Source organism: Sinocyclocheilus grahami, unplaced genomic scaffold, assembly GCF_001515645.1.
Source record: "Sinocyclocheilus grahami isolate Dianchi unplaced genomic scaffold, SAMN03320097.WGS_v1.1 scaffold5.1, whole genome shotgun sequence".
NCBI classification, from domain to species: Eukaryota; Metazoa; Chordata; class Actinopteri; order Cypriniformes; family Cyprinidae; genus Sinocyclocheilus; species Sinocyclocheilus grahami.
Window position 1 is genome coordinate 337,729 of NW_015505184.1, and position 16,907 is coordinate 354,635.

At 36.1% G+C, this 16,907-nt stretch overlaps 1 protein-coding gene and 1 long non-coding RNA gene across 2 annotated transcripts in view; one reads left to right on the forward strand and one right to left on the reverse strand.

The window, feature by feature from the left end:
* Positions 1 to 16,907, forward strand: part of LOC107583701 (uncharacterized) — a 31,069-nt gene that overhangs the window by 8,134 nt on the left and 6,028 nt on the right. The window lies entirely within an intron of this gene.
* On the reverse strand, positions 7,881 to 11,901 carry LOC107583670 (WAP, Kazal, immunoglobulin, Kunitz and NTR domain-containing protein 2-like). Its single transcript, XM_016269956.1, has 2 exons — positions 11,553 to 11,901; positions 7,881 to 10,483 (listed from the first exon to the last, which is right to left on the reverse strand). Exons 1-2 carry the CDS (start codon positions 11,754 to 11,756, stop codon positions 8,969 to 8,971), a joined length of 1,719 nt encoding a protein of 572 aa, XP_016125442.1. The 5' UTR covers positions 11,757 to 11,901; the 3' UTR covers positions 7,881 to 8,968.

Below are 16,907 nucleotides of genomic sequence, written 5' to 3' on the forward strand. Positions count from 1 at the left end.
GTGGCTTCCTCCCATTGACAGACAGGCACATGACACGCATGCGCAATTTCCCCCCCAATCCACTTCAGTGCAAACTCCGCCCCACAGCTGATTCTAAAGATTTGATTGGTTGTGTCAATTAAAGCGTTGATTTCCTACATTATGCTACAAAATATACTAACGCCTGCCTACCCCCCACCTGACCCTAACCTTAACCAGTGAAATTGACTGCACGGCGGGATTGGCGCTGAATAGCGTGGTAAAGAAAGTTTAGGAGATAAGCAATTAATAAGATTATGCGATATGAGATCGCCGGGCCGTTCCGTTCCGTAACTCCCCAACCGGACCTCACCGGACAATGGCACCTTTTTAGTTACACCCAGCGTCACTACCCCCTCATTCCATGCGAATTTCGAGCCCCGGGACGCCCCCGTTGGCTAAAACAAAGCGATAGAGTACAATCTTTCCCCTGCACTGTGCTGAGACGGCTCACGGGAGAGCTCGAGAGTGATTCCCTTTTATTAAGCAGAGGTTCAAACTCCGGCCCGAACAACACTGGCCATGAGCTTTGGGCTCTGCTCTCAATGAGAATATGTATTTATATAGCATATTTTATTTTAGATCAATTAGAAGAAACAATGTTTAATTTATAAAGTTTTATTTTGAAATGTAAGTCAATAACAATTGGCCGAAGCCAGAGCCAATGGTGAAAGTCTTTGCGCGAAGAGACCCCGCGCCATTTTGGAGTTCACGCCCCATTTTGGAGATCTCCGGTCTGCAGTTATACCTACTTGGAATTATAGCTCAAATATATTTAGACTTTTTCTAAGTATAAGTCAAGTATACTTAAATGTAATTTTAAGTATATTTCTGAGAAGTACATAAAGCCCATTTCTGAGAAGTACATCAAAAGTTGTAATTTTTTGTTTAAAAGAAGTATACTAGTAGCACACTTGAATAAACTTATTTTTCGTAAGGGAAACAAAATGAAAAAGACTTGTTTTTTATGACATATGACAATGAAAAACAATTAAAAAAAAGAAGATTTTTAATTTTAGAAAGATTTTCAAAGATTTGTTAATGTATATATAAAAATACTTAAGCACATTTACACATTTACCAGAAAATTCTCATCACTTATTATTATTATTATTTAAAGATGATTACATACCTGTCAACCGTCCGTTTTCCCGGGATTCTCCCGTATTTTACCATTCTATCCCGCTATCATCCCGTTTAAATATTTTCCTGTATTCCTCCCGTATTTTTAATCTTTCTATTAAAAAAAATCCCACTGTGCGTATTTTATGTTTCCTACATTCGCCTCCGTAATGTGTATGGCCCAAACCTCATTATATGAACAATCACGTCAACAAATTCCAAGGTTGTCCAGTTGCCAGATCTTGTATGAAACGCATCCTTCTCACACAATCGACACATACAAATTTCAACCCATTTGTCCCCTCAACTTGGCAACCTAAAACAGTGATGACTACCGCGGGAAGGAAAGGATCACTCACTGGTAGAAATGGGACGGGAGGAGAAGACAGGTGGTGCTCCGGTGAAAAAAACTAATATACATGCAAATTGATTAAATATGAGCGCTGCAAGTTGCAAAACCAGGTGCTGCGCTGCTTTGTTTACTGCGGTTACCGGGGAAATGGCTATATTCCTGGCGAAAAGCGAAAGAATGAAGAGAGAATAAATGTGCATTTTTCAATAAACCGTTCTGCTTTTTGTTTTAGTCCAAAGCCAAAAACTACCCTTATTTTTACACTGAAAACACGCAGTTTGATATAGCCTACACGCAGTTTAAATAGCTGTTTTATAATAATTGTTTAAATTAATATAATACATTAATATAATATAATAGAAATAATAATATTATTTCTATAAATAATTATTTTGGGACCCAAATGTTGACAAGTATGGATGATTATTTGCCTACTTAATAGACTTTTTAGAGTACTGGACAGTTAACATATTGTTCTCTCTCTCTCTCTCTCTCTCTCTCTCTCTCGATATATATATATATAATATAGGGTAGCTACAAAGGGGCTAAAGGCGCCCGGGGGTAAAAGGCGCCTTTGATATTATTTTCATCTAAACCACTAGATGGCACAAAAACATGGTTTAGCACTTTCCAGAACATCCGCTTTTCAAGATTTAAAAAAAAAAAAATTTTTTTTTTTTAGACATTAAAGACATAACATGCAACATTTACAACTTTAACAAGACATCCAAAAAGATAACACAATTAAAGGAATGGGTTAACATTACATAGAGAAAAAAACAATCAATAAAAAGACAGCATATACCCTTTAAATTTTCAAGTAACTTCAACTCTTTAGCGAATAAAATTGTATCTCTACATTTTTTGTTATCAATACATTTGAGAGACTCAAAATACAAATGAAAATCAGTCATAAAGACCTTCAAACAGGGTTCCGAACTTCTTAATTTACTTTTATGAATATGAAATTTACCAAATAAAATCATTAGATTTATTATAAAATTGACAGATGCAATTTTTGATTCATAAGATACAAAATATATTTCATCAATATCCATACATTTTGGTAAAGTATAGTTACTAACATAAATATTATGAAGTACTTTCAGATGTATTTCCCGAAGTTTGTTAGATATACAAAACCGACAGGGAAGAAGCCAAGCTGCAGCAGCAAAGTTGATTCTGTGCTTACTTGATCTAATATTTTATGTTTTTTAGAATATTGTAGATTTAAGCTACATTTCGCTAAAAATTAATGCATATATTTTGAGAAAAAAGTCATCTTTGTGATTTTCAGTTTTGTTTAAGATAATTAAAGCAACAGATTTTAAATAACGAAAGAATATGTAAAAGTATGGTATTTGGGGTAAAAAGTAGGGATGCACCGAAATGAAAATTCTTGGCTGAAGCCGAAGCCGAACAAAATGAAACACTGTGCCGAAGGCCGAATACCGAATACCAAACACGGGTTTTCACATTTGCCCCCTATTTTGCCATTGTTTTTTAAACCATTGCATTAAGTAAATTGCCAAAATGTGCTTTTTACTGTTTTGTCCTGCTTTTCAAATAAACAACAACAATTTAAAAAATATTTACTTAACACTGAACATTTTTTTTTCATTCTAGCAGACATTATACCAACAAAGCACAATTTAACTTAAAATTAATAAGCTGCTGAGCAGAAAAGACATTAGAATATATTACAGATGCCAATTTGAACACTATGTGTGAATGTTATAATAAATGTATTAATAGAGCTGTTGTAGGGTAATTATTATTATCATTATTATTGTCTTACTTTTTTATTTTATTTTACAGAACGACAGTAAAATTACAATACTATCATTTATGAATGTCGATGGAGTTGTTGCTTTTTCTCGGCTTTTATTTTGGCAGAAACCCGCAGAAAGAGCTTCTTATTGTTGATAACAGCATGCAGATTTATATATGATTCTCATTTCGAATTTGGGAAGATGTTTGTCGCACGTATCACATTGTCACATGCCTTTTAAAAAAAATTCACTAAAATGTTACTGAGCAACTGACGAGTAACAAGTTCAGCGCAGGTTTTCCTCGCGCTTTGGACTTTGAACCCTGACGCCGCAGCTCGTGCAGCGCTGTCAGAATACATGCAATTCGTGCGTGCATTAGAAAATATAACATTCTGCAGTTGATTTACTAATCGTTTAAAGGTCATTTTGCGATTTCAATCATCATACAGTAACCTAACCACCAGCATTAGCCACCTCTTCTTCTCATCGCAGACGTGATGCAGCACTAAACAGTCTCTCGCTGTCGGTGTTTCGTGCATGTAATGATTTCTGCGTCTTTCTCTGATAGTTTTAAATACGTTCACACTGCCGACATGCTTGCTGCATTAGTGCGTGCCTCTATTTGAATTATTCATTTTAGGCACATTTTTTCTTAAGGTGGGCCTTTAGCCCCGTTTTACACCATATATAGGGTACATATATATATATTTAGGGTACATATATATATATATATATATATATATATATATATATATATATATATATATAAATCATCATCAATTACATGCAGATCCAACCATGTAAAATAGATAAATAAATAAATACAATTAAAGTACTATTTTTTTGCATTACAATATTGAGAATTTTAAATGTATTAGCATTACAACCATTGGAACTGGGGGACATATGCTTAATTGACATGAAAAGAAAAATGTCACAATGAGAATAATATTAATGGTCCTAAAAATCTGTTTAATTGTCTTTTAAGCACAACATAATTTCTTATTTTTGAATGTGAAATATGATCTTGAAATGTTCTGGGGTGGGCTGATATTCACAGTCATATGACAGTCATGTTTGAAATCGATATTACATTAGACATGTTTAAGGCATGTAGCTATGACTCTGCAAGAGGTTCAATATAATTTTCAAGAATCAGATTAGCTGTATCATGTTCTAGATTTCCCACTATCCACTTCAGCCAGCTTTCTAAAAGAAGCTACTGACCCATTAAGCTCGCACATAAATTATTCCTTATTGATGAATTATACACTGAAGCAGAGGATTCCTTTGGAAAAAAAGACTGCAGCATTGTAATTTCCCATTATTCTGCTCACTCACCCACGAGATTGGTTTGAAAACTCGTAAGACATTGATTATGGCAGTGTGAATCATTTATTCATACATTAATTTGTTCATTCATCAACTTAATCATTATTTTTTTAAATTAAAAATAAAGACTGCATGTAGTGTCAGCTCAATATGATAATATACATTGCATAATTTATGTGAAAGCCTATGACAGTGTAACATACAATCATAAGCTCAAAGAATGAGAATACTCTACTGGATATAATGCTACAGACACATGGCCATTTATATCAATTACACTAGCACTGGTGCACTTGCGCCACCTAGTGGAAGATTCAGTGACCCTGAAGACCTGATCTAATCTATTAGCTACTGAAAGCTTGATTTATAATTTGATATAAAGTCAAAGTTAAAAAACAAAAACAAAAAAGCAATTATACTCATCCTCCTCGGGTCATCCAAGATGTAGATGAGTTTGTTTCTTCATCAGAACAAATTTGAAGAAATGTAGCATTACATCACTTGCTCACCAATGGATCCTCTGTAGTGAATGGGTGCCGTCAGAATGAGAGTCAAATTTTATCATTCAGAAGTTTTTAACTTCAAACCGTTGCTTCCAGCTAAAATGAGTCCTCTATCCATAATATTGCTTTCGAAAGTGAAAAGTAGTCTTGTTTGAATCAGGAGAGAAATATGCACAGATCAAACACTGTTAACAAGGGAACACAGTCCAAAACTTTTAGCAAATGTTCATTTTTGGGTGAACTATTCCTTTAATATGTTTACATTCTGTTTTGCATACATTTTTCTTAAAAATAATAGTATAAAGTATATACTGACCAGTTAACAGAACTTTCGAGTAGACGTATCAATTAAGTGAATGAATGAATGAGATGATGTACAGTATGATATACAGTAAGTTAATGTACTGTAATAGTTAGATAAATTCAGCTGAAAGCAACTGGTCTTGATTTCTGATGCTGTACATCAGTTGTCTACTACTGGGGGCTCCCACCCATATGGGATGTCACTAGACTCCTGATAGCTGTGGGAATCTCATCCCCCTATGAATGGACCATATGCACGCCCACTTCTGCAAATAGAATGAGATATTCCATTTGCATAATTTACTTTGAGAAGAAACGAATGCCCCTGTCAGAGCACGCAAATCAATGGACACCAAAGAAAAGTGCCTGAGAGTGCTTCTCTGGTGACAGAAATAAGTAGGCAGGATAAATCTGATGCATAAGTACGTGAACACGGTCAAGTGCGTGAGGCCCTCCAAGGCGAGACCGCAGTGTCCTAGGTGGCATTGCAAATCTCATCCTAATACCAAAAAAGTACAGTTTGTTTCAATAGAAATTGTACCCTATATTACATTATGATTAAGACCATAACCCACCATAGAGGCTAACAGTTTGTTGTTTTTAAGTTGGAAACATACAGTACCATTCCAAGTTTGGAGTCAGTAAGATTTTTTAATGTATTTTAATCACTTATGTTCACTAAGACTACATTTATTTGATCACAATACAGTAAAAACTGTAATATTGTGAAATAATATTGCAATTTAAAATAACTTCTATTTGAATATAATTTAAAATGTAATTTATATGATGTTATATGATGGATTATTTAATGTGATGCAAAGCTGAATTTCCAGCATCATTACTCCAGTCTTCAATGTCACATCATCCTTCAGAAATCATTATAAAATGTTGATTTGCTGCTCAAGAAACATTTATTATCATCAATGTTAAAAACAGTTGTGCTGCTTAATATTTTGTGGAAACATTTTTTCAGTCTTTAATATCAGTTGAATGCATCCTTGCTGAATAAAAGTATTTTTATAAAATATAAAAAAAATTCATACTGAACTGTAGTGTATTTTCTAAAAAATATAATCGCTTCCAATGCTGACCAGTAGATGTCAGTGCTTCTGTCATACAATCTAAATTTACCATTGCAACTGTATTTTCCACCAAAGCACCATAGTTATTAGTTACTTTTACTACAATAAAATTGCGGTAACTTACTAAAACGAACTATTAGATACGAGATTAAAAACCTCAAAAATATAAATGGAACAAAATAACTGCTTTGCCAGTCTTCTTAACCGTTTAAATGAGATCATATTAGCATTTAGCCTATGGTTGTATAATAGCAACAATACCTGTAGTAGCAAAGGTATTTTGTCTGAAACTATGGTTACTGTGTTAGATTTTTGTGATTCCATAAATAAGTTGTTATGAGTCTTTCATATACTAGACAAATCATACTGAATAGTTGCTAACAGTTCATAATTTCTTAAATACATAAACATAGCCTGCGTTTACAATTTCACCCAAAGCCACTTACAGAGCATTCAGGATATACATGTGTTCTCAGGGAATTGGATCCATGATCTTGCTTGCACTTTGCTCTTCATTGTTAACTACAGGAACACTTTTTGGGTAGATTAGCATTGCAGAATATATCTAAGGAATAAATAAAACAACACGAGAGCATGTATGTCATCAACTCTTGTACTGTTGTTGGCCTTAGTTTGGTTTAATCATTTCTCGGGGGAAAAAAAGAAACTCTCTTTTTGGCCCGCTGAACTTGAGCCTGAGTGCTTCACTTGACACTTGTCAACAGTTTTAATGAAACTTCCCCACTCCACATTCCCAGCATCCACCCCCCAGCCAATCCTATCTCCGATTCTCTCACTCGCTCTTTTCATTCTTTTCATTAGCCTCTTACGGGGTCATGGATGAGGCCCTGTCAGCCAGCCTGAGGTAGCAGCCATCGGAGGCCCACCCTAGGGAAAAAGCATGTGTTATCCCTCTCCCTCCCATCCAGCTCCAGTCGAAAGTTCAAAGCTGTGCTTTTAAAACAGAGAGTGGTGTGTGTGCTGGCTCCCCTCCCATGCAGGGTCACAGTTTGGCTGGAGTTGGAGCTGGGGAGATGAGAGGGCCGGGCGGCTGGGGGGAGGCGAAGGTTCTCACATGAAAGGTCTGCAGCCGAGGAGAGAGTCCCAGACCCAGACACAACACAAGGGATCAGACTGGCCCCCCATCCCCCTTAGCCGCAACACTTCCCACCAAAGAACAGCTGGAATGTGACCTGTTCCAGAACCGAGGCCAGGATTGACTGACAATAGAATCCATCGGGATGGGGGGGTGGGGGGGAATCGTTGCTCTATCATAAAGTATGTCCCCCCTTATCAAAGCTAATTCAAAAACGCCTCATGAAGATGCAACTTGCAGAAAGTTTCGCAACAAGAACCATCCAGGATTTGATTAGAAATGTCTTTAATCGCCCCTCTGGTGTAGTTCCATAAACGTTTAATACATTTTCAAATAATAGTTATAATCTCATTATACGTTTGCCATTGTATGGTTTGACAGAAAACACTTAACATACTCTGTGAAGCACGTACATAGGACTACCTTTGTTTCAATTTATGGTAGTAATGTAAAAGCATAAATAGATGGAACAAACGATTACAGCACAAAAAAACTATGAAATAAAATAAGGTGCAAGAGTATTTAACATGTCATGTTTCTTTACTTTTAAGAATGACATGGCTTCATAATTAAAGCTGAAGTGTGTAATTTCTGTGCCACCAAATGAAATTGCAAAATTGACTGAGCACTCCCCCATTGGTTGGACAAAAAGTATTGGTTGAATGTGCCAGGCTGCTCAAACAAACTAGTAATGGTCACTTTTGTTTACACTTTTCTGGGGAATCAATTTAAAAACAGCTTACTTAGAATTGCCTCTCCATGCTAATATGGGGCTTATTCCGACTTCGAAAAATGACACACTTCAGCTTTAAATAAATCTTCATGACGTATAAATAAAGTTTTAGGTTAGTATCATTTAACCACCTGTTTCCACTGAAGATTAAAGTTCAGTGACTGCCTGCAAGGCATTTGTTCTGAGACAGGCAGAAAGAGTCTGGTTTAATATAACATCTGTGGCTTTTTAGTCAAACAAAAATAACTGGACTCACACTACAACATGTAGATGTAAATAAGGTAATACTTTCGCATGAAATCATCTAATATATATGTACGCCTATGTGTCATTCACACAGTGTAAAACACATATTTAATCTCTCCATGGATAATTCAAGCAGCTCCATGCTGCGGCAGAAGCATGACATACGATTGTAGATTCTACAAGTCAAGTTTGTGAGAGAGTCTGCTTCATTAAGAAAAGCAGGTGAGAGGCAGGCACGTTGGTTTAGGATAGGGGTGTCCAATCATGCTCCTGGAAGGCCGCCTTCCAGCAGAGTTTCACTCTAGGCAGATGTGTAGAAGCTAACTTTGCAGGACAGTGGCCCTTCAGGAGTAGGATATGACGCCCCCAGTTTAGGATGTCCAGAGATTCAGATAACATAAGCGCCCTAGTACTTTGTACTGTTGAACTCCTTTAAAACATCACAAGTCTTTTTGTTGATAACCTCACGGAGTTTGCGAACACGCCGTACACTAGAAGTGGCCACGAAGCTGTCGGGTTGCAGCACAGCCATGCCGTTGTGAACGTCCCCCATGATGATCATCTGTCCCTCGACTCTCGTTATGTTCGGACAGGGACAGTTCCAGTCCATGTTGAGCAGTGTCACCTCCAGAGGTTCTTGCCCGAAGAACCGCAGCCCCATCTTCTCATCCTTCAAGATCTCCTCCACAGTGATGAGCGCATGGCCAGAGTCGTGGTCCTCGGTCAACTCCGAAATACATCCCAAAACCACAAAGTCGCTCTTGCAGAAGCTCGGGACCATCTTCTGCCGGGGTTTGCACAGCTTGCAATTGTGAGTCTTGGGGAAGGGGCACATCTCCTCACAGGCTTCCTTGCTCTCGAAGTTGTTCTCGTTGCCTCCGCAGCCTCCATAAACAAACGACTGGCATTTCTTGAGCGCGTGGCTGTAAGCCCAGCGTGGTTTGTAAGCCTTGCAGGGACCTTGTACACTAGGTAGGGAGCAAGGTGCTGCAAGCTCTGCTCCACAGGACAGCATACACAACTCGTAGGTATCAAAATGGTTTTGGTTTTTATTGCACTGGCTGTACGTGAAGGTAAAGCAATTGTTGCGCTTGGTTTCATAGTACCACTTCATGCTCTCCTCTCCGCAGTCGCCCATATCAGGTGTTTTCAGACACTCCTCAGCAGGTAGCCGTGTGGAATTCATGACCAGCTCTGGTTTGGTCTGCTCCCTAGGGACCACAGAGAGTGGGAAATGGGCTTGCACAGATCCCCCCTGGTTTGTGGCAGTGCAGGTGTAGATGCCGGCATCCTGGACATGGGCATTGTATATGACCAGCTGGGCGATATTAGTAACTATTATGTTTCCTTGCACATGGTTGGGTTGCATTACAGTGTTCTCTTTACCTTCGATCTGCTTTTCCCACGTAATCGTCGGCTTCGGTTTTCCCATGACCTCGCAGAGGAAGCTGGCCGTTTCGCCCACAAACACAAAGTGGTGTGCTGGATCGCTGACCATGATGGGACGTTGAATGTCCATGGGTGTGGTCTCAAGATGGGCAGTGGTGGGCCAGGCAGTGGTCTCCGCTGGAAGAGGGCTGGTGTTGGACAAGCTAAAGTGGTACCTGCAGGTGACTTCGGTGAGGGTGACGCCCCTGGTACAGGCCTCAGCATCCATGTAGCACTTGTTGTAGTAGGTCATGCCATCCGAGGCGCATGTGAAATGGGGTTCCCGTCCACAACGGTCCCGGCATTTGCACACCGGCTGTCCGTCCCAGATTTCACACTCTGAACCCTGTTGGGTGCACATGAATTTGTCACAGGTGACCCCTTTGGGCATCCCTACTGGACCTTTCCTGCCCTTAACGTCCATGTAGCGGGCAGCCACACAGCTCTTGTGTCCGCAAACATTTGAACAGCATTTCTCGAACGGCTCACAGTCCTAGAGGAACAAAAAAGATATGTCATTAGGAGTGTGCCCAAAGTTTGTGGAAGTTATTAGCTTGTCTGAAACTGTAGGACTGTTAGAAGTCCATCCGGTTTTTTTTTCATAGGCTAAAGGCTAAAGTTTTTCACTGAATTCAAACAAGGAGAACAAATTTTGTCTTAATTTCTGTCTTAATTACTAAACTTATTGAATTAGACCTTTTCTGGTCTTATAGCAACTCAAATGGGTCAATTTGCTACATTTAATGACATCTGGATTAATAAATAGACAGATTTTTAGTTCTCAGGAAAAACATGCTATTTTATAATGTTAACATGATATTATTTTAATATGTGAACATTTTATCGTACAGACAGTGGATGTATGGTTATTTTATTTTTGCTGCAAAGGGTATGCTGCAAATATACCCTTACAAAAAATTACCATGATAACCATGGTTACAGCCAAACACCCATTTGTTACTATAGTAAAATCTAAAATTAATTTAAAAAAAAAAATATATATATATATATATTATATATATATATATATTCAATAATTTGTTAAAATTATTATCATAAAAACTATATTTTGAAAATCATTCTGTCCTTTTGTTATGTTTATTATTTGATGAAGTAGTGGCTAATCGTGCCACTTTTTACTATACTGACAAACACAACACACCACAGTTTTACTATACTGACAAAATAGCAACTATGGTACTTGGGCGTAAAACCATGGTTACCATGGTGAATGTGTTCAAATGCACCATGATAACCATAGTTTCTTCCTAAATATTGTTGTTGCAAATCGTATTGTTACAAATCTAAATTACAAATTAATTTAATACAAATTATTTAATCATTAAATTTAATTAATCATTCAATTTAAAAATAATTCAATTTAATTAAATAATTAAATCATTAAATTACTAATTGACAGTCTAATGTCTCATTATAGTACGAAAACTAGAAACTGCACAGCACTATTTTAATACTTATATTTAAAAAATGGCTACAATATTTGTAATTTATAGTCATGATAAAAAACAGAGACATGCTGGAATGGAGCGGCTTAAGTTCACCTGGTCGGTCTCGCACTCTCGCGTGCAGGTGCTCATCGCATCCACCCACAGGTTCGGGTTCATCTCGTTCGGACACATCCCTGCGTGAGAATAAACCACTTTGGACAGGGTCATTGGCATCGCTCTCGCGCGCAAGCCCAAACACAAGACGCAGAACAGTCCAAACAAAAACCAGATCCATCTGGGAAACAGCATCCACCACATATCCAGACGATAAGAAGTCCTTTCGAAAAAGAAAACGTCCCAGGGGTCGAAAAGCTACGCAGTCATTTCCCTGTGCGTAAAACAGGGCACAAGTAAGTGGGGACCCCGGCTATAGCGGAGGACGTGCGATCCGTTCAAGAGGTTTGTGGAGTGGAGGAGCGGTCGATGCGCGCGCGACGTTCATCAGTGCTGGGAGATTATAGGTTGCGGGTTCGACCCTATTACTAAACATTTCATATTCTTGTAAACAAAGCCTAACTGCTCTTTTTTTGTGTGCAAATTTTATATAGCACAGTGATAACTTCTTGAATGTCTTTGAAATTTAAGACGCTGAGAGTCACCTGGGTGACGCATTAGAGCACCTTTTAACTCTTTACTACCCTAAAAGAAGTCGTCGGCTATGTTTGGAATGGACAGCTGGTGTAGGCTACTGCATAGACCACAGTGCGCAGTGTACACTGAAAACTGGCCACTCAGTTTCTTTTGAAGTATGTGAAGCACTATGCAGGACGCAAAGATAAACAATTCAAATGGTATGTTGCCACACTCACCAACGCTTGCGTGTTTTGCATGTTCAAATGATATTAAATGATTATAGGTACAAATTGAGAGCAAATGATTGCACTATAAAGTTGGAATTACGAGACGGAAACTTCCGTTTAAAGCCTGACAGTCTTGAGTTGAATGACTGTCAGTTAAAGAATTATGAACTAACTGGAATTGGTTACAGTCAGTGTTGTTTATAATGCAGTACTAGCAATTAATTATTGTAATTTAATTACTTTTTCCTTTGAAAGAAAAATAAGGGATTACTCTTAAGTTTTCTGTAATTAAATTATTTCTGATGTAATTGCATTAAATACTATAGAACAATAAAACAGTAGTGGATTTAACATCAAAATGTAGCATCTAATGTTAAAGTTTGTGTTTTTTATTTAACCTTCTCCCTTTCAGTACTTTGGTCAGTTCAAGAATAATTTATGCAAATGTATATTATTTCTTTGAAAAATTAAAAGAGCAGTGTTCATGTCTTGTATTGTTCAACTGGTCAAGGTTGATATGGGATTTAGAAAGCGATTAGTAAAAATGTAGTAATGCAATACTTTTTGGAGAGCGTAATAATTACACCATTGAAGGTTACTTTTTTAAAGTAACTTAACCAACACTGGTTACAGCACATTTTTTGTATGACATTTTATGTACGATTAATTAATACTACAGATAAAACTTTCCAGATACCAAAACATACTACTTATTTACACATTAAAAAAATATTTTCAAAGTTAAATAAACAAAGATTATATAGAAGTCTTTGTACTTTTTTGTATATACAGTCTTTGTATTTCAAAATTTAACATTTAATTCAACGTTACTTCTCTGTTTTTTTTCTTTGTAATTAATTGTGATATTTACTAGCAATTTCTGAGGGAAAATTGTTTCTACATCAATCCCCCCCCCACCCCACCCCACATTTTTGTTTCCCATTATTCTGGCACCAACGAATAAAAAAAAAAGCACAGTTAAAGCATAAATCAAATACCTAATGCACCGCCTTTGCTCTTCATTATGTTGCATTAGCATGAAAAAGCTTCCTGTATTTGTCAGAAGGTAAAAATAGAGAGATAAATATTAAATCTTAAATGTAATTTATTCCTGTGACGCAAAGCTGAATTTTCAGCATCATTACTCCAGTTTTCAGTGTCACATGATCCTTCAGAAATCATTCAAATATTTGCTGCTCAGGAAACATTTCTTATCAATGTTGAAAATATTTGGAATCTGTAATACAGGATTCTTTGATGAATAAAAAAGTTCAAAAGAACAGCATTTATTTGAAATAGAAATCTTTTCAGCCCTACTGAATTAAAGTAGTAATTTCTTTTTAAAAAATCTTACCGACCCCTATTATGTACACTTAATGGCAAGGTACATACTATATTAAATATGTGACTGTCAAACATGGAATTCAACATGAATATTATAAGTCTTCAAGTGATGTTCAATCTAATAATACCAATAAACACACTGATGCCAGGCACATATTCACCCAAGTTATTCATGTTAATCTGTGTCCCATCTGACTTTAGCAGACATGGGAACGTTACCTCCAGCTGTGCTGGTACAGAGTAGAGGTCATGTGGTTCAAACATACAACCAATTCTGTCAGCAATAAACACCAGACTTCATATGAAACTGGCTTACAGTGTTTCTCCTCCCCCGTATTTTTAGTCTCCCTACAGCTTTATCAAGAGCAGATACTTAAGAGTCTAAAAAAATGAAATGATCAAAAATATATGATAACATAATTTCTAGGAGAATGATCATTTGTAGTCTGCTGAGCTCTAACTGGAAAACCCTTGCATTTTACATTCAGAAACAATCAACTCAATGAAACAAATAACAATTCCTTTGTCTAACTAAATAACATGAGGCTTGTGTTAGTTTGTTTAACCAAACTGACCTGGAATCACTTAAATTCCATCTTCTATGGATTTTTCCGAGTAAGCAGGCACAATTTTGACGTAGTAACTTATGAATTAACAACATGCACATGTAAAAGATAAACTGAATCAAATCCATCTTTTATGTGACTGTGAATTCACAAGTCCATCCAGAACAGTTCAATATTTTGAGAACAACACACTGCAGTATGACAGAAATGTGCAGCTGTCTCCGTTTCATTTCATGAGAACATGTACCACCCCCCTTGCATTTTACATTCAGAAACAATCAACTCAATGAAACAAATAACAATTCCTTTGTCTAAATAACATGAGGCTTGTGTTAGTTTGTTTAACCAAACTGACCTGGAATCACTTAAATTCCATCTTCTATGGATTTTTCCGAGTAAGCAGGCACAATTTTGACGTAGTAACTTATGAATTAACAACATGCACATGTAAAAGATAAACTGAATCAAATCCATCTTTTATGTGACTGTGAATTCACAAGTCCATCCAGAACAGTTCAATATTTTGAGAACAACACACTGCAGTATGACAGAAATGTGCAGCTGTCTCCGTTTCATTTCATGAGAACATGTACCACCTGCACTAAATCAATGCACTGCAACAGAGGAGTGATTTAATGGTGCTTCCACTTAAGATTAATCTTTTGTGTGAACTTATGAGCTTTCTGAAAGGTATTAACGCTGTCTGTATGCCGGGGCTCCCCACTAGCAGGAAAGGTCATAAAAAACAATCAACATGTTATTACCTCTCATAAGCTCATTATATCGTCTGACTCGCATACAAAAATAATTAGTAACACTCAGTTGAGCTTTGTTTTAAATGTTCTTTATAGAAACGAGCCGCCTCCACACGCACGCAGCATGTGTCACCGTCAATTCTCAGCACAGCAGGCTGTTCTTATGCAAGAGGTGCAGAATGTGTGTTGCTACATCTGGAGGACACATGCGATCTGTTTTCATAAAAATAAAAAAAAATGTACTCTGTACACAATCTGCCTCAGACTTACTGAGTTTAGGTCAAAATATGCACTATATAAAAAAAAACTGCCACGAACACACTATATATACTCTCTCTTTATACACACACACACACAGATGATAGATAGATAGATAGATAGATAGATAGATAGATAGATAGATAGATAGATAGATAGATAGATAGATAGATAGATTATATATGCATAATTATTGCAAAATATAATTATGTATATATTTAGATAGATAGATAGATAGATAGATAGATAGATAGATAGATAGATAGATAGATAGATTATATATGCATAATTATTGCAAAATATAATTATGTATATATTTAACGGTTAATATTGTATATTATTAACATTCTAACCTATTTTATATATATATTTATTTAAAAATGTATGTTTATAAACATTTTTAAATGTTTTAAATGTATGCATTTATATACACTCACACATACATATATACGTTTAATAATATTTCATAATGATGTATATATTTTATAGTTAATATGCTGTATTCACAGAATTTAACATTTCAACAACAAATCTATATATAGATTGTAATAAATATATATATATATATATATATATATATAATTTAAATTTTGTTACAATAAAACAATTCTGTTCTATTAAAAAGGTTCTGTTTGTGAACAATATTATGATATTGTATTATAAATGAACATGAGTATATTTAACTTATATCTTTAACTTAACTTATTTAAAAAAGTAGCAAATTAATAGATGCTATATAGAACTTATTTGTTATTCATATTTACTTAGTACAAAACTACATATATCTATAGTTACAAAAAATGTACAGACATAATATTTTATATATAAATGTCTATACATTTTTTTTTTTTACATATATATACACTTCTCTTATAACGGCTATATTAGTTGAGAGGTTAATACGAGACAGCTGTTCTCTGATCAAAAGAGTTTGTCAGGTGCAGCTGGATGTCTGGTTTTAAGACAGACCCACTGAGAAGGCAGGTGTTTACTGACAACTGAGCGAGATCTCATGCTAGTTTCACCATAAGGGGCAAGAGATGTGATATGGTATGAAGACATGAAAAGATAACTCCACTATATTAAAGTTCAAATGCGAAACCAAGCTGAGAACATGACAGCAGTTGTTTATACGATTTTCTCCGGATACTAGTTACAATGAATAGTTTGCATTGGATCATTCACACATTTTTTTAGTTCTTGCACAAATAGAAGGATTCTAGAGTAATTTCCTCTGTAATTTCCCATTGTCTCTAGAGGCCTGCATGCTTGTGTGATCTATAGCGTTTCCCTTAAAATGTGCAACTGAGCGAAAGAGATCAAATGGCAGTTGGTGAACCGAGTTAGTAGTCCCCTCAAATAGATTGATGTGAAACAAATTTATGAGTTGAAATAAAACTTCCGTCAGGGTTTCGATATTATATGACACCAATCCTGCAAAGAATATTTCATCATTGTTTAGAAGCATCATTTTTTCAGTACAACTGACTTTGAGAGGACTATTCACACTCTACTGCTCAAACCTAGAACATAGTCTACATTAAATCTTAAGATTTCTGAAAGCTCTTGGAAACTTTGCATTTTTTCTACTTGCACGAGTACGACCAAAACCCCTATAGCCAATTTTATATTTGCAATTTATATTAGACATTTAATTAAAATCCAAATCTAACAAGCTTTTATTAT